Source organism: Antechinus flavipes, chromosome 1 (genome assembly GCF_016432865.1).
Source record: "Antechinus flavipes isolate AdamAnt ecotype Samford, QLD, Australia chromosome 1, AdamAnt_v2, whole genome shotgun sequence".
NCBI lineage: Eukaryota > Metazoa > Chordata > Mammalia > Dasyuromorphia > Dasyuridae > Antechinus > Antechinus flavipes.
In genome coordinates, this window is record NC_067398.1 from 71,993,705 (window position 1) to 72,011,843 (window position 18,139).

At 32.0% G+C, this 18,139-nt stretch overlaps 1 protein-coding gene across 2 annotated transcripts in view; it reads left to right on the forward strand.

Moving 5' to 3' along the window:
* Window positions 1-18,139, forward strand: part of ZPBP (zona pellucida binding protein) — a 116,271-nt gene that overhangs the window by 78,280 nt on the left and 19,852 nt on the right. For both annotated transcript variants that reach the window (XM_051984353.1, XM_051984361.1), the window contains one exon: window positions 4,541-4,718. In XM_051984353.1, the coding sequence (XP_051840313.1) occupies window positions 4,541-4,718 (178 nt within the window). The remainder of the gene's footprint in view (window positions 1-4,540; window positions 4,719-18,139) is intronic.

Sequence of the window (18,139 nt, forward strand, 5' to 3'; positions counted from 1 at the left end):
TTCATCCTGCTGGTCATTTCTTGCAGAACAATAATATTCCATAACATTCATATCCCATAATTTACTCAGCCATTTTCCAATTGATGGACATCCATTCAATTTCTAGTTTCTATCCACTACAAAAAGGGCTGCCACAAACATTTTTGCACATATGGGTCCCTTTTCCTTCTTTAAGATTTCTTTGGGATATAAGCCCAGTATAGCACAGTTTGATAACTTTTTGAACATAGTTCCAAATTGCTCTCCAGAATGATTGGATTCGTTCATGGTTCCACCAAATCAGTGTCCCAGTTTTCCCACATCCCCTCCAACATTCGTCATTATCTTTTTCAGTCATCTTAGCCAATTTGACAGGTGTATAGTAGTATCTCAGAGTTGTCTTAATTTGCATTTCTCTGATGGACAATGATTTGAACCACCTTTTCATATGAGTAGAGATAGTTTCAATTTATTCATCCCAAAATTGTCTGTTCATAACCTTTGACCATTTATCAATTGGAGAATGGCTTGATATCTTATAAATTAGAGTCATTTCTCTATATATTTTGGAAATGAGGCCTTTATTAGAACCTTTAACTGTAAAAGTGTTTTCCCAGTTTATTGCTTCCCTTCTAATCATGACTGCAAGTTTTGTTGTTTGTACAAAACTTTTAAACTTGATATAATCAAATTTTTCTATTTTGTGATCCCTGATGATCTCTAGTTCTTCTTTGGTCACAAATTCCTTCCTCCTCCACATCCACAGATCTGAGAGATAAACTATCCTGTATTCTTCTAATTTATTTATAATCTCATTCTTTAGGCCTAGATCATGAACCCATTTTGATCTTATCTTGGTGTACGGTGTTAAGTGTGGGTCAATGCCTAGTTTTTGCCATATTAATTTCTAATTTTCCCAGAAGTTTTTGGCAAACAATGGATTTTTATCCCCACAGTTGAGGTTTTTGGGTTTGTCAAACTCTAGATTGCTGTAGTTATTGACTATTTTTGTCCTGTGAACCTAAACTATTCTACTGATCAAATAGTCTATTTCTTAGGCAATACCTAATGGTTTTGGTGACTGTTGCTTTATAATACAGTTTTAGATCAGGTACAGCTAGACCATCTTCATTTGATTTTTTTCAATTAGTTCTCTTGGAATTCTTGACCTTTTGTTCTTCCAAATGAATTTCGTTGTTATTTTTTCTAGGTCATTAAAATAGTTTCTTGGGAGTCTGATTGGTATAGCACTAAATAAATAGATTAGGTAGTATTGTCATCTTTATTATATTCACTCGACCTATACAAGAGCACTTAATATTTTTCCAATTGTTTAGATCTAACTTCATTTGTGTGGAAAGTGTTTTGTAGTTTTGCTCATATAGTTCCCGACTTTCCCTTGGCAGATAGATTCCCAAATATTTTATACTATAGATAGTTATTTTAAATGGAATTTCTCTTTGTATCTCTTGCTCTTGGATTTTGTTAGTGATACATAAAAATGCTGAGGATTTATGCGGATTTATTTTGTATCCTGCAACTCTGCTAAAGTTGTGGATTATTTCTAATAGCTTAGACCAGCATCTTGCATCATCTTCTGTAATACTTTTTATGTGCACAAGAGACCTAAGATGAATGATCACATTATAAAAACCAATTAGAGGAGAAGCAAATCATTTAAGATATTTCTCATAACTATGGAAAGAGATGTATTTTTAACTAAATGAAATAGAGACAAGTAATTACAAAAGATATAATCATAACTTTGATTAAATGAAATTGAAAAGCTTTTGTACAGATAATACATGTACGATAAGAAGAAAAAGTAGTCAAATAGGAAAAAATCTTTGTGTCAAATTTCCCTGATAGGGGTTTGGCATTCAGTCTTTTATAAACAAAGTACATATATAAGACCAATAGCCATTTTTCAAGACAAGTGGTCAAAGAATATAAACAAATATTTCTCAAAAAAGGAATGGCAAATTGTTAACAAACATACTAAAGAATTCTCTAAGATGCTATTAATAATAGAATTGCAATAAGACCAATAGTCATTCTCCAAGACAAGTGGGCAAAGGATATAAACAAAAAGGTCTCAAAAAGGAATAGCAAATTGTTAACAAACATACTAAAGATTCTCTAAGATGCTATTAATGATAGAAATGCAAACCAAAACAATCTTGAGGTTATATTTCACATTTTGCTGAAAGACAGAAATGAAAAAGTATTATCAATAGTCAGTGTTGTAAGGTTGATTTAATCATGGGCACTCTTTATTGGTGGAGTTGTTAGTATAATGATTTTGGAAAGCAATTTAAACTTATGCAAATTAAGTGACAAATATTCCTATTTGATCCAGGGAGCTCTTGACTAGGCTTGTTTTCCAATAAAGCTTTTTAAAAGAAGAAATGTCTATATATTCCTAAAGCAGCACTTTTTGGGATAACAAATGGTAACAAAGTAGATGTACATTGATTAGGGAAGGACTAAACAAATTGTTGTATGTGAATGTAATTTGATATTACTATGCTAAAAGAGTAATAAATTTGATAAATACAGATAATCATGAAATTATCTATATGAACTGATGCTGAATAGTAAACACAGACAAGAAAAAGGTATTACAACATTGTAAAAAACAAGCAAAGTTCCATGTGTTTCCAGACTTTTTCGGAATATTAATTGTGCTTTTTTTCATCTTATTTTCTTTAAAAAATACTGTTCATTATATGGATTTTTTTTTTTTTTTGGCTAAGGCAATTGTGGTTAAGTGACTTACTTAGGGTCACACAGCTAGAGAATGTTAAGTGTCTGAGGTCAGAGTTGAACTCGGGTCCTGCTGACTTCAGGGTTGGTCTCTATTCACTGCTCCACTTAGCTGCCCCTTGTAAGAACCTCTTAGGAAGAGGAGAGAAAAGGATATTGGGGAGAATTATGATGCTATTTTATTTATTTATTTGTTTACTGTCATCATCACTTATTTATTTATTTATTTTTGATGAGGCAAATGGGGTTGTCACTTGCCCAGAATCATACAGTTAAGACGCATTAATTGTATGAGACCAGATTTGAGGTCCTCCTGACTTCAAGGCTATTGCTCTATCCACTGCGCCATCTAGCTGCCCTTTGATACTATTAAACTTGGTAGAAACTTTAAAGAAAAGTACATCAATAGAACAGATTAGACAAGGAAGAAGAATAAGAAATAAGCTCAATAACTTATGCTTGATAAACTGAAAAAACATAAATTACTTTGTAAGAAATTTCTTACTTGATTAAAAAAAGTTGGGAAAACTTGAATGCAGTCTGTCAGAAATTAGTCCTAGATCAATACTTTAAAACATATACCACAATATATTCAAAATGAATATAGAATCCCAATATTAAAGACCATATTGTTAAAAAATCAATAGAAGCAAAGAATATAGCTTTCCCAGATACAGACAGATTTATTCTTAACAAAAAAAGAAGGAATAGAGGCAATTATAAAAGATATAATAGATAGCTTTGATCACGTGAAATCAAAAAGCTTTGGAACAAACTGAATTAATGGATCTAAGAAAACTAGAGAAGTAGGCAAAAAAAATTATGTCAAATTTCTTATATATCCACATGTTTTCCTGCAAAGTGTATAGACCAATAGCAAATATGTAAGACCAAAAACTTTTCCAGGAATTGTAAACACATAGATGTCCATCATTTAAGAAATGATTTAAAATTGTGGTACATGAATGTAATAGAATATTGTTGTGCTCTAAGAAATAATGAACATGATGAGTACAAAAAAAAGCATAGGACAATTTAAACTGACCCAAAACAAAGTAAACAGAGCCAAGAAAAAAAATTCACATTGATTACAACAATATAGATTTAAAAAATGACACAGCCATAGAAATAAATGTGTTAGAATTGTAAAGAACAAGATTGGTCTCAAGAAAGAGATATGACAAGACAATTCTCTTAATTTCTTTAGAAGATTGGCAGGGGCTGCAGGGATGGAATCTTCAATGGGTATTGATCAATATATTGTCAGATTTTAAAATATGTTGATTTTCCCTTTCCCCCTTTCCTTTATTTACACTCCCTCCCAAATAAAACTTTGTTATACGGAATGGCTTTCTGGGAAGAAGAGAGACAGGGAGAAATTTCAATGATATTAAAATATCAATTATACAGACATGTATATTTTAAATGAAGACATATTAAGGTTGTAGTTGAATAATATGTTGGATATCTCTATCTCAATAAAGTAGAAAATAAGGGGAGGGCTGAGATGAGAGCTGGAGCTGCAAATTAAGAAAAGAGGAGGTTTGGAATAGTTGCTATATAAAATAGAAATGAAATTGATAATAAAAGAATGTTGAGGATGCTGAGGTTGTGTAGTATAAAGGTTTAAAACATAATGATTGAATGTTTAGCATTTTATGGAAATAAAAAACAAATTGTACTCTGACTTTTCCTCTTTTTTCCCAACTGCAAACAAATAAACAATTATCAAGATTTTATTTTAAATGTAATATATCACTAACTTTTTTTTTCAATCTATATTGTTGATTTTTAGGCTAAAAATCTTATAGAGAGATTTTTTACTCAACAAGTAGACATTCTGGAAAAACGATCAGAGCCACTTCCTGAGATATACTATATTCAAGGTACTCTGAAAGTAGTGTGGATTAATCTTTGCAGACCAGGATATGGGATGAATGCTCTAATACATCCAAATTGCCCTGATTGTTGTGGTATGTAAATAGCTGTCAAGTCACATTGATAAATTAGCATATTCTTAGTTTATTAAAGATTATATTGACACTAGTATCCTTTTTCAAATACATAGTATTTTATTCAACTAAAATGACTTTTTATTTTACATAAATTAATAGGTTAATTAGGAGGGTGTTTATGTTTCAGTCCAAAGAATTAGTTGTTCTAATTCTTTTTTTTTTAAGTTTTAAGAAGTATTTTATTTGTTCAAATACATGCAAAAAGAGTTTTCAACATGCACCTTTGCAAAACTTTGTGTTCCAAGTTTTTTTCTCTCTTTTCCCCTTCCCCTTTCCTAAGACAGCAAGCAATCTAATAGATGTTAAATTTTTGAATTTTTTGAAGCATATTTCCATTTTCATCATGCTGTGCAAGAAAAATCAGATTAAAAGGGAAAATCATGAGAAAGGAAAAAAATAAGGATACCAAACACAACAACAAAAAGATGAAAATAACATGCTTTGATCCACATTCAGTCATATAGTTCTCTCTCTGAATCTGGATAGCACTTTCCATCCCAAGTTTATTGGAATTGTCTTGAATCACTTCATTGTTGAAAAGAGCCAAGTCCATCACAGTTAATCATCACATAATTTTGTTACTGTATACAATTTTCTCTTGGTTCTGCTCATTTCATTTCGCATCAGTTCATGTATGTCTTTTTAGATTTTTGTGAAATCAGTCTGCTCATCATTTCTTACAGAACAATAATATTCCATTATATTCATATAGCATAATTTATTCAGCCACTGCCCAGCTGATGGGCCATCTACTCAATTTCTTTCAACTAATCCTCATATGACATGGAGTCAAGACCTTCTACCATCTTCTTTAGACATGCTTCAGATTAATAATCTTTCATAAATTTTGGCAGCTAGAAATTAACACAACACTCCAAATGAAGTCTGACAAGGGCAAGGTATGGTTGGAGTATTATTTTGCCATTCTTGAAAACTATATTTCTCTTAATGCAACCCAAGCTCATAGTAAGTTTATCTTTTTTTGGCTGCCATATTTTATTGTCGATCCATATTGATCTTGCAGTCTTCTAAACTCTTAGGTCTTTTTCAGAACAACTGTTGTCTAATTATGCCTCTGCCATCTTGTTCTTATAAAGCTGACTTTTTGGTACTCAAATGTAATACTTTATATAAATGTATATATATCCCTAATGAATTTCATTTTATTCAGCTCAATGTGTTAGATCCTTTGACAAAGGCCTATAAAACTGTGCATACCTTTTGACCCAGCAGTGCTACTACAGGGTCTGTATCCCAAGAAAATCATAAAGAAAGGAAAAGGACCCACATGTGCAAAAATGTTTGTAGCACCTTTTTTGTGATAGCAAAGAATTGGAAAATGAGTAGGTGCCCATCACTTGGGGAATGGCTGAATAAGTTGTGGTACATGGAAATAATGGAAATTATTTATTCTATAAAAATGATGAACAAGCTGATTAAAAAGTTCTGGAAAGATTTATATGAACTGATCCTTAGCAAAACAAGCAAAACTAGGAATACATTGCATATAGTAACAGCAAAAATGTGTGATAATCAACTGTGAAAGGTTTGGTGCTCAATAGTTCAGTGATCCAAAGCAATCCCAATAGACTTTGGATAGAAAATGCCATCTGAATCCAGAAAAAGAACTAAGGAGACTGAATGTGACTCAACATATGCTATATTAATTTTTTTTCTGTTTTTTTAAAAATTTCTTCCATGGTTTTTCCCTTTTGCTCTGATTTTTCTCTCCCAACATGATTCATAAGCAATGTGTATTAAAAATAAACTTCCTACAATTAAAAAAAATCATTAATAAAATGTTAAATAGTACAAAGCACAGTACTTTAGGGTGCTACCCTAGAGTCTTTCTATAGCATTTAGTAATTAACTACTTTTTGAGTCCATACTTTTAGAGCTGGTTTTGAATCAGTCATTGTTATTGTCTAAATCACATCTCTCCATTTTCTTCACGAGAATAATGAGATGATTCATCATTTTTTCTAAAATTTTAATTGTTATTTTGTACTTTAAATTAATAAGCATTTATTATCTCTCCCTTTCATGTTCCCCTTCTATTAGCAAAAGAAAAAAAAGAAAAACCTTACAACAACTATATATAGCCAAATTTAACAAATTGTCACATAAAATTGTACAAAATTTTATATTATAGATTATTTTGTCCACATATTCTAGTCTAAAATGGAAATGAGGTTATTTTGGCCTGATCTGTTCTTAATGAAGCTATTTTCTTTGTAATTGCCTCTTCACTCTCTAGATGTTGCCCAACTATACCTTTAATATCTTTAATACTAGAATTTGCCCAGGAATAGAAGTCAAATTCACTGAATGAGTTTGTAGATCATTTGTTCTTAGAAAACTAGGATATTTTGTTTTTATTTAATCTTGTGATAACTCTCCTATTTTCTATGATATTTCAAATGGCACAGTGACATATTAATCAACACCTGTCACTTTTTTTAGTTCTCTAGGATGTAGTTCATCTGGGTTGGATGATTTAAATTCACAAAAGGGCAGCTAGATGCTCCATAACCATCTATTACCTTGGGTATGAACTCCCTGTTTGTCATTTCTGTTCTATCATTTCCCATGTAAAGGTCATTCTCTTCTGCATTTAAAAAATTCAATAGGAATGGAGCAGTTCTAGCTGGAAATTCTCCGTCTTCCCAATTGTCATTTTCCTATACACTCCTAAGCTAAGATCTTACCTGATCTTTGATCTTTCTTTCTCCCAATACATCTAAATTAAAATCCTTCTTGGACTAATTTCCTTCACTAGTCCCTTCATTCTGAGCTTTGGCATTCCTGATAGTTTTTTTTTAAAGGACCGGGCCAGCAGGAGCTGAAGGAACTCAACCAGCGCTAGGCCAATGTGGACTTTGAGGCAATGTAGGCGATGTTACGCAGCACGGCGTGTCAGAGGAGGAGAATGCCAGAGGGAAATGGAGGCCGTGATGGAGCAGGCTTGGAGATAGTGAGTGATCGAAGACTCCGACCCTGATGAGGAGGCCGCTCTTGGGCCTTCCCAGCTGCCCATTCGAGCTGCTTCCACAGCCATTTTAGAGAAGGTACCTCAACTAAAAAAGCCTAAGTTAGAGAGGTAGGAACGAACCATCGGTCCCGTGGACAGCAAGTCAAAGCTGGAAGGCCTGGGGGTGGCAAAGAAGGCAGCTGCTCGGAGATCCAGCAACAGCAATGGGCACATAGTCTTGCCCTCCTCCAGCACAGGGGTACCACAGAGTTTGAAGGAGACCAGCTCGTCGCCCAGGACCCCTAGAGCCTCATCCTGAGCCAGCTGGGGGGCCTATAGAGATAGTGAAGATAGCAGCAACAGCAACTGAAGCATCGACCCCTCTTTTTGGAGGGAGGTCCCAGACCCTCATGGCCCCTCCCCCGTGGGGGTCAGACCCTAGAGCCAGGCTGTAGTGGGTTTATTTCTTTGTTCAGTGACCCCAACTATGTGAAGAGGAGGAATGGGCCTAGTCTTATAATTATCTTGTTTTACCTTTGTTTTCTTTCATCTTCTGTACATTTCTTTAAAAAAAATCACAGTTAGTTGGTTTGTTTCACGTGAATCCACATTGTTCTCTTCAAACTTTTACTCCTGATAGAAATAGTTTCTTTTAGTTTTTTGTTTTGTTTTCATATTTTTTTTCCTGAGCATCTTTGATCCCTCTGAGCTAAACTTCTCTGAAGCATTTTAATTCATGGGATCCCATTTTTCCTTTCAAACTTTCCCCATGTCATTAGTATATGTCAGATTATACTAAGATGTACTCTTCTCTGAATTGCAATCTGTAGAATAAGTTATTACCATTAGAGAATAGTATTTATTAGCACTTTTGTGTGATTCCCCTCCCCACACATTAAGGCAATTGTTAATTAAACTTCTCTGTTTATTGCTTATAATATTATCCTATTAGACTTTTCTACTATTTGTTACATTATACTGTGCCTTTTACTCAACTTGTTTTCTTCATGTGTTAATACTAAATTTGCTAATTAAAATTGAATTAATACTGAATGTGGATCACAACATAGTATTTTCACTTTTTTTGTTTTGTTTACTTGCTTTTTGTTTTCTTTCTCATTTTTTTCCTTTTTGATCAGATTTTTCTTGTGCAGCATGATAATTGTGGAAATATGTATAGAAGTACATGTGTTTGACATGTATTGATTGCTTGCTGTCTAAGGAAGGAAATAGTAGGAATGTTGGGAGAAAAATTTGGAATACAAGGTTTGCAAGGGTGAATGTTGAAAACTATCTCTGCATACACACACACACACACACACACACACACACACACACACACACACTTGCTGAGTCAGTGGGGTTAAGTGACTTGCCCAGGGTCACACAGCTAAGAAGCCTTAAGTGTCTGAGGTCAGATTTGAACTCAGGTCCTCCTGACTTCAGGGCTGGTGCTCTATCCATTGCACCACCTAGCTGCCCCTTTGCATATATTTTGAAAATAAAAACTTATTGTTTAAAAAATAAAATTGAATGAAGGTCAAGAAATAAGATAAAAACACATATAAATATAGGATATCTCAGTATTTCCTTGCCTCTATATATTTGTCACATTGCATGGTCATGAGTATGTCAGAAATATTTAAAAGCCTTGAAATATAATGAAAATTTAGAAAATTCATAAAATAATTATTTCATGCTTCTTGGCCTCTTTGGGCTAAGCAAAGTTTAGTATAATTTGAAATGATGTTAAATATAATGCTTTAAAATTAAAATACATCTAAAATATATAAATAATTCCTTTTTTATGTTTTCTTTTTTTTTTTTATTTTATGATATAAAAATAAAGAAGTAAAACCAAGTCTTCTTTATTTTACAAATACAAATGAAATTTATGGATCATAGTTTGTCCACTTCATTGTAGAATGATAACATTTAATTTTATTGTTTCAATATGTAGCAGTGCATATGCAATTGTATGCCATAGTGAATATAAATGAAGAACTATGTAAATTGCTAAGGTCTTTTTCAGCTCCCAAACACTATGATCCTCTTCTTAAGTTATGGTCCCTGGCCACGAGAAGTTTATCAAATTGAAGTGATGCCAATTATATAAGAAATAATTGAAAATAAAAACCAATATATTTTCAAATGCCCCAATTATGTCTAAAATTTTAAAATGATATTTTATAAGAAAAATATGGTAATTTAGTAACATCTTTCAAAAGGAAGAGAAAAATCAATGTGTGTTGAAATTGTCAAAAAATGACACCTATAAACTGAAGTGAGCAAGGCTATAAGGAGTGGTAATATAAACTAAGCTGGAAAAAAAAACGAGTTGACATTAGCAGAAGAAAGAATGAAAATGAGAGATATGAGACATAGTAATAGAAATGAAGCAATTTGATTATATGGACCATGAGAGATTATATAAATTGGATTTATGTTGTGTAGAACTTTAAATGAAGATATAGAAGTTGGATATGGTATGGTAAACAGACAATAAGTGTTATTCTATGTTTATAAAATTATTTGTACTTTTAAATAACTGCATTCAAACTCTAATTTGTTCTTTCTTGTATCATAGCATACTCTTTCCAATATATCCTTTATGTCACTACCTAAATAAATTTAATATTCAGCTTTAATGAGAGATAAATAGATAGCTCATTGCATAGCTATGTGACCCCAAGCAAGTCATTTGATTGCTTTCAGCCTTACTTTAAAATGGGGAAAATAGTAATACCTACCTCACAATGTTGTTGTGAGAATTAGATGTAAAGTGCTTTGCTTGTGTGTGTCCAGTTTGTCACATTGCATGGTCTAAAAGTATCAAATGAATGTCAGTTGTTTATAGATTATCATCATTATCATCTCAGAGATATTCAATTTTTTCCTGGTTTCTACAGAATATATAATTTTCACTTTGGCATCCAAGACCTCTCCAAAAATGGAGTTTTGTAATGTTCTGGTTGGTTTTCTGGAAGTCTCTGGACCAGCCTTCGTTTCAACAGAGTAATCACCACAAGCATATCTAGAGATAAAATCCAAAATTCTTAGTCTCCTTCACAGTCTTGTCTCTGTGGCTGGGGCCCAGGACTAGCTTTCTGGAGGTCCTCCAAAGTATCTTGGTTTCTGTGTGGGAAGCAGGAGAACCACCATGACGATTTCCATCTTGAAGTCTTCCTGAGTCTGGGACCTTGTGCTCCAGCCTTCTTCTTCTGTCTTCGCTGCATTTGTTTCAGTTCCCCATGGTGGTGGAGATGGAATGAATATCTGAGTCCGAGGGCTTGTGCTCCAACCTCCAGCCACAACAAAGTGGGGAGATGGAATGAATGTCTCTGGCTGAGTTTGTTCCAGCTTATATATGCTATTATAATTACATCATTATAGTTGTGAATCTTGTGGAACTATATTAAGTACTAAGTACATGTACTGAACTAGAGAACTATACTAGATAACCATTGTCTTCTCAATTCCACTGAATTAATACCTTGTAAGAATCCTTGTTTCAAGTACAGAGTTTTGGCTCCTTACAGAGTTTATCTTGCAAATTTTCTCTCATGCTGATCTATTTCATGTATCTCCCCCACCCCCATTCCCCACATATTGGACTATTCTTTCTCTTCTTGTTTTGTCTTCTTCCACTTCCATGCCTTGCGATATCCCATACTTTGTATCTAAAATGAGCACTACCAACTTTATCTTTTAAAGTGTGTCTCTTTCTTCAAGGTCTGGTGAGATTTCTGACATGAAATCTTGAGCCCTCCCCCAATTCTGACTGTCAAAGCATTTTACCTGGACCTCTTGTTTCCTAATTTTTTTCTTACCCATATATCATCATTATTTTTGTGCCAGTTGTCTTCTCTTTTTATATTATAAATTCTTTGAGGGCCATAGTCTGGACCAAGTCTTATATCCCTAACACTTAATACAGTATTTCCCAGAGTAGGCACTTAATAAATATTTGTTCAAATACTTCATCAGATTTAACAATTAATATTAATAATTTCATAGAGCTTGCATTTTCCTTGATTGATTTGTTCTCATTTTATGTGCTAAAGTATCATGGAATTCCCTTTTTGAACCAGATCTTACTGAATACTTCATTGTTATCTCTTGTACACAATAGTGGTGGTCTAAATATTCAAAAGAGAATACACTACTCAAGAAGATATTTAAGTAATCCTCTAAATTGGAACACAGTAGAAAATATGACCATAATAACACTGGATACAAGAACAAATTAACATACAAAGTGCACTTAAAATCCATTGAGGTGTGAAATGGCATTCTGGATAGAAGCACATAAAATATATGAGGGAAAGTTTTGTGAATATAACTTTATTTGTAGAATGATGGTATAGCATTGGGAGTTTATGCTCAATAAAGAAGACTGAGACAACTGATGTTTATTGAGTAAAGAATATTTACTTTCTCAGCAGTAGGTTAAGTAAACACTGGATTTTCCATTTACTTTACTGTTTTTAAACTTTCCCCTAGATGGCAGACCAGGATTGATTGCTAAAAGGTTACCAGCATATGAAAAATTCTACACACATTACTACATATATATTTTTCTTATATTTAGAAATTTGTTATGTTTATTTCAATTGTTAAACTCTTCTCGATGACTTTAGAAGTATTAAATGGAAACAACTTTACTTCTTATGTTATCATGTAGTCACTGTAGCAAAAGTAACTTTTGTATTACATACATATTCAATCTTTTTCCTACATTCAAAACACAAAATCATAATCACTAAAGACTTGCCAATCATGGATTGTTGTTTCCAGTAGGTTTCTGTACAAATTCAGGTTCTACAGCATTGTGTTATAAAAATACTTATTTTACAAATAATTAAATCATTATCAACAGCCACAAAAAAAAAATTCATCAGACTTTGTCTTTTCTATTTTACAAATATTCATATATTTCTTCTTTTCATATTTAGCTCTGACATTTGATTAGAAAAGAAAAATAATATTTTCTCCATTAATGTTTATTTTCTTTTTTTCTGTTTTGAAAAGGTTGCTCCTAAGACCTTATGCATGTTATACTTGCGTAGAATAATACCAAAATATCAAAAATTTACTAATAGCTAGCATTTGCTCGGTAGCTACATGGCACAGTGGATATAGTGTTGGTCCTGCAGTCAGAAACACTCATCTTCATGAATTCAATTCTGGCCTTGGACAGTTACTAGCTGTGTGATCTTGGTTTATATCACTTCATCCTGTTTGCTTCAGTTTCCTTATCTGAAAAATGAGTTGAAAAGGGAAATGGCAAACCATTCCTACATCTTTTGTCAAGAAAATGCTATATGGGGTCATGAAGAGTTGGACACGACTGAAACAAATGAATAACAACAAAAGGTAGTATTTATGTAGAGATGTAACCTTTGCAAAGCCCTTTACAAATACAATGTTGTTTAAGTCTCACAATAACCTTGGGTGGTTAGTCTCCTTAACCACACAGCTACAGTCTGAGCAATGAGCAATTAGTTGAGACTAGTAATTTTCTTTCACGGAGTCAAACATATATACCTAAAATATAACATTTGAAAGAAAAAGAAATATTTAATGTATACATGTTCTCCTCTTGTGATGTACAAATTTATTCATTTCAGTTTCATTGTTACAAAAGGAAAATTTAAAGATTTTTCCTCTCTTAGTTAGGAATTACTGAAAAGAAAAAAGTTAGGAAATTTATATTTTAATTACTGTTGCCACCAATTGCTTTGTAACTTTGGGGGACAGCTTTTTATTAAGTAAGGCTTTTGGCAGATTAGGATTCAAATGTTCAAGTGACAGAATATCTCTCTTTGATTATTATAGAAGTGATTACTATAGTTATATCCTAACAATTCCCAGTTAATTTATATTTTAACTTGATTCATAATTTGATGAATTCACTTGATTTTAGTGAATACAAGTAATCATTTGTATACTTTTTAACTTTATGTATTCTGTATTATTATTTCCTAAAGTTGTTATATTAACATATTGGTTTATTTCCACTTTTGCTCCCTATCAGAATTAATAAATATTCTTAGCCCATCGATAGTGATAGATTTGACTTAATTTTGTTTATAAAATTTGGAAACACTGTTTGGTTCAGTTTCACCACAATAAGAAATAGAGTATAGTTTTCCATCTCAGAAACTGTTAACATACATAATCATAAATTTTATCTATATTCACAGTGATAAAACTATTACAGTAGCATTCTAACTATAATTTTTGAATATTCATTTGAAAGACATTTTAAATGTAGTTTTCCTATAGTGCTTGTAGACAATGATTATCCTTTATGCTGAAATATATTGATACCAATTTGACTACTTTTCTCCAGGATGCCTGCTGTGGCAGGTATGTAGATATTTTGTAGATTTTAAACATTTTGTCCTATTGTCTTTGCAAGATTTCTTTTTTTAAATAATAAAATAATGCATTATCCCGTTAGAGCAAAATTTAGCTTTAACGCTTCTTCAACATGAGAGTGTTTTCCAAGCATATATTAAGGTCATATATGATTCCTTGATAAATGCAATTATCCAGAGACATGACAGTGTTCAGTGCATCATTCTCCAGTACACTTTCTCTTTATTGAGATATACAGGCACTAAAAAAAGATTCCCCATATAAGAATAGATAAAAATGCAAATTTCTTCTTCTTATTTCTTCTTCTTCTTCTTAATTAATTATTAATTATTTAACTTGAACAAGGATTGCAGATGGATGTTGAGGTGGGCCCAGAATTAAATAAGTCTACTCTTTATTGTAAAAGCCTATATTCTAAATACTAATATTCTTCTGAAAGTAGCATGGTGATAGATGGCCATCTATGAAGTTTGGAAGAACTAATTATGTTTAAATCTTATTTCTTAAACATACTATTCTAAACACTAATATTCTTCTAAATGTAGCATGGTGATAGATGACTATCTATGAAGTCTGGAAGAACTAAGTGTTTTTAAATCTTGTCACTTACACATACTAGCTTACTATTTACAAATCTCTTAACCTGTCTGTACCTTAAATATTTCTTTAAAACTTTTAAGTTACAGACTGTTTGCAGATCCCTGTGATAGCACTAAGAGCAGGAATAGGTGCCATTTTGAAACTCTGTTACTCATTACACAATTCTGGGTCATGGTTCCAGTGAAGAAAAGAAGAGTTGTAGATAAATGGGAGTAGAATCCTACATAGATAAAGGCTAGAATGCAGATCAGAAAGTTAGTGACTAAACCTCTCCTTGGATCATACCAGTTTGGTGGTACCAGAAATTTATAGGCTCCCACTGAGCTATGAAAGCAGCAAAAGGCCAAAAAAAAGATGAAAGCTCAAGATAGATTATCTTCCTCTGTTTAAAGTTGAGCCCAACTTTAACATAAAATTCAATATATTAAGAAATATATTAGATAAATGAGTAAAGAATAAAAAACCCCAATATAAAAAAGTACTATGGTGATAGGGAAGCTCAAGACAAAATTAGAAGGCCATGGCTTGAAAATGTATATAAACAAAACTTCAAAAAAATGTGTACAAATGAAACTTCAAAAAAAAAAAAAAAAGACTGACAAGAATTCCTTGAAGAGCAAAAAAAAATGATGTCTTTAAAGTGGAAAAACTGGGGAAAGATGACAAGTAATCATTATTTCAAATAAAAGAAAAAAACAATTTAGTGAAAAGAATGAGGGAATTGAGATTTTGCTAAAAGTTACATAGACAATATCACTCTAAAAAAAATATATATATATATATTCATGAAATGGTGTAACATATAAGTGCTTAAAGAAAAAAAATTAATTACTATATGAAACAAATAAATTGTACTAGTGGGGAAAGTGCAATTTAACCCTCATAGATCTAGTTAATTTTCACCATAAAATAAACAAGAAAGAAGTTAAAGAGAAAATAGAATTTTTAAAAAGTTAAATATAATAAACTTCTGGAGAATATTAAATGGAAATAGAAAGATAAAAGTTAGGGATATACCGAAATTTTTATGGTGTATGATAGCTTTGAAAAAAACTATTAATTAGAGCATAAAAAACTTATAAATAAATGTAAGAAAACAGAAATGTTAAATACAACTTTTTTGGATCATAATATATTAAAATTAACTTCAATAAAGCGTCTTTGAAGCATAGACTAATGATTTTTTATTTAGCAACTAATCCCTAATAATCAGTAAACAGAAATGAAACACAAATCATTAAAACAATAATTTTATTAAAGATGACAACAGCGAGACAAAACATCAGAATTTATGAGTTGCAACCATAGCAGCATTTAGCAGAAAATTTGTATCTTTAAATCTCATCATCAGTAAAGGAAAGAACAGATCAATGAATCGGGCATACAACTAAAAAAAATAGACTAACAACAAATCAAAAATTCTGAATAGGAATTCTGAAATAGGAAATAAAAATCTTGAATAATCAAAGCAGAGAATGGTGGAATTGAAATTAAAAAAAAATTAATCAACCTGAGCTGCTTTTATTGAAAAAAAAAGTAAAATAGATAAATTAGTTAATTTGATTTTAAAAAAGAAAACTCATTTACCAATTTCAAAAAATGAAGAGTGAATGCACAATGAAGATGAAATTAAATCAATTTTGCCCAATTATTTTAATAAAACCGATAATTTAAATGAAATTGAAGAATATTTACGAAATATAAATTGCCCAGATTAGCAAAAGAAGAAATAGAATAATTAACCTTGTCTTGGAAAAGCAGGATATATCAAGAGAAATTAGACTTTAATGACTCTCCAATTCCTAATTAATCAGCTGATAATTTTAGGAAGAACTACCTTATTTTAACTGCATAAATTGGATGCAGAGTATGCTTAAGAAGTGAAAGCTGGAGAAAAGGGAAATCTAGTTTTTTGTCTTTTAGTATCAAGATAGAAAACTTAAGGTTCTAACTTCTGTTAAAGACCTGAAAGAAAGACTGTGGGAAGAAGTCAACATGTAGATGAATCAGTAATCTTTTTTGTTTCCCTATCCACAACTTGGGACTTTGGGGATTTTCCCCCTTGGGTGAAACATTCAGTTAAATTGAGTTATCATGCTCCCAGTGGCAGAGCTTATTCATTCACTATGTATTGTTTGGTATATACATGTGTTGATTGTGGAATTGACTTCTAGTAGATAGAGTACCAAGCCTTGGAAATAGAGTTTTGGGTTACCCATTTCCTTTTAAGAACCAGAGATCAGGAATGCAGTTTGACATCAAAAATTATTTCCCCTAGACTAACATTATTTAAGGAAGCTAATGGACCTAATTCTTACCCCATATCCCTTCTCTCTGAGGAGAGTAAAGTAGCTAGCCACTTACTTCAATCTTCTGCCTTCTTTTTAGCAGGAATCAAAGTCTTCCTTGGGGAAAGATGGAGATAAGATCTTCTAGGGATATTTATTCCTGACTTCCTGTGAGCCATGTCTAGGCAGATTCATGTAGATATACATAATATACATGGGCAGAAAACTCACATTTCCCCCCTTCCCTCACTACCACAACTACTAGTTACTATATTCTTTAAATGCATATGAATTGCTTGGCCAATTTTCAGATGGCTTTGGATCTCATGGGAAATGCCCTGTATTTTTCAGGATTTCTGCAAAATCAAGACAAATGCCTTCAATAGGCAAGAGCCTCTGGATAATTTTATTATTTATGAAGAATTCTTCTTACTTTTGTATATATAGCCTCTATGACAATGATGAATACTTTTGATGAACATGTCTTCTTTTTTGTTTTTTTTTGTTTTTGGATAATATTAATACTAAGATGATTGTTGAATAAGAGTATCACTGTGTTTCCCTATATTAAGGAATCTAGTGTACTTTTATATAATTTACTTGGGAAAAATCTTGTTGGAAGAGACCCGTATGATTTTGTTTTTAATCTACTTAGTCATTTCTTGTTTTGGCAATCTAAAGCCAATAATAACAATAATGTCAATATTCTTTACACATTTCAAACAATTATGTTGTTGTGAGAGTAATAAGGAATTTAAGGAACCAAAGAAAAGAATGTATCTATGTCTGTTACTACACGTATAACATCAAACTGGTTTTTAGGGTAATTGAGATTTAATGTATATGGGGTCCAGAGTGCCTCAGATGGTTTCTTCTTATAAAGGAAATTAGATGGAAAACAATGTTCCTTAACAATGAGGAAACTGTAAATTGTAGTGAAAGTTCTTCAGGGAGACAGATTATAGAACATATGCAGATATTTCTGAAATGCTTGACTAACCAAGGGAATAGTGAAGGGAAACATTCCTGATGAGCTCCAGGGACATTCTAAAGGGTCTGTAAGTTTGAGTATTTTTGCTGTACTTCTTCTTTTTTTTATTTTTTATTTTTACTTAATAATTACTTTATATTGACAG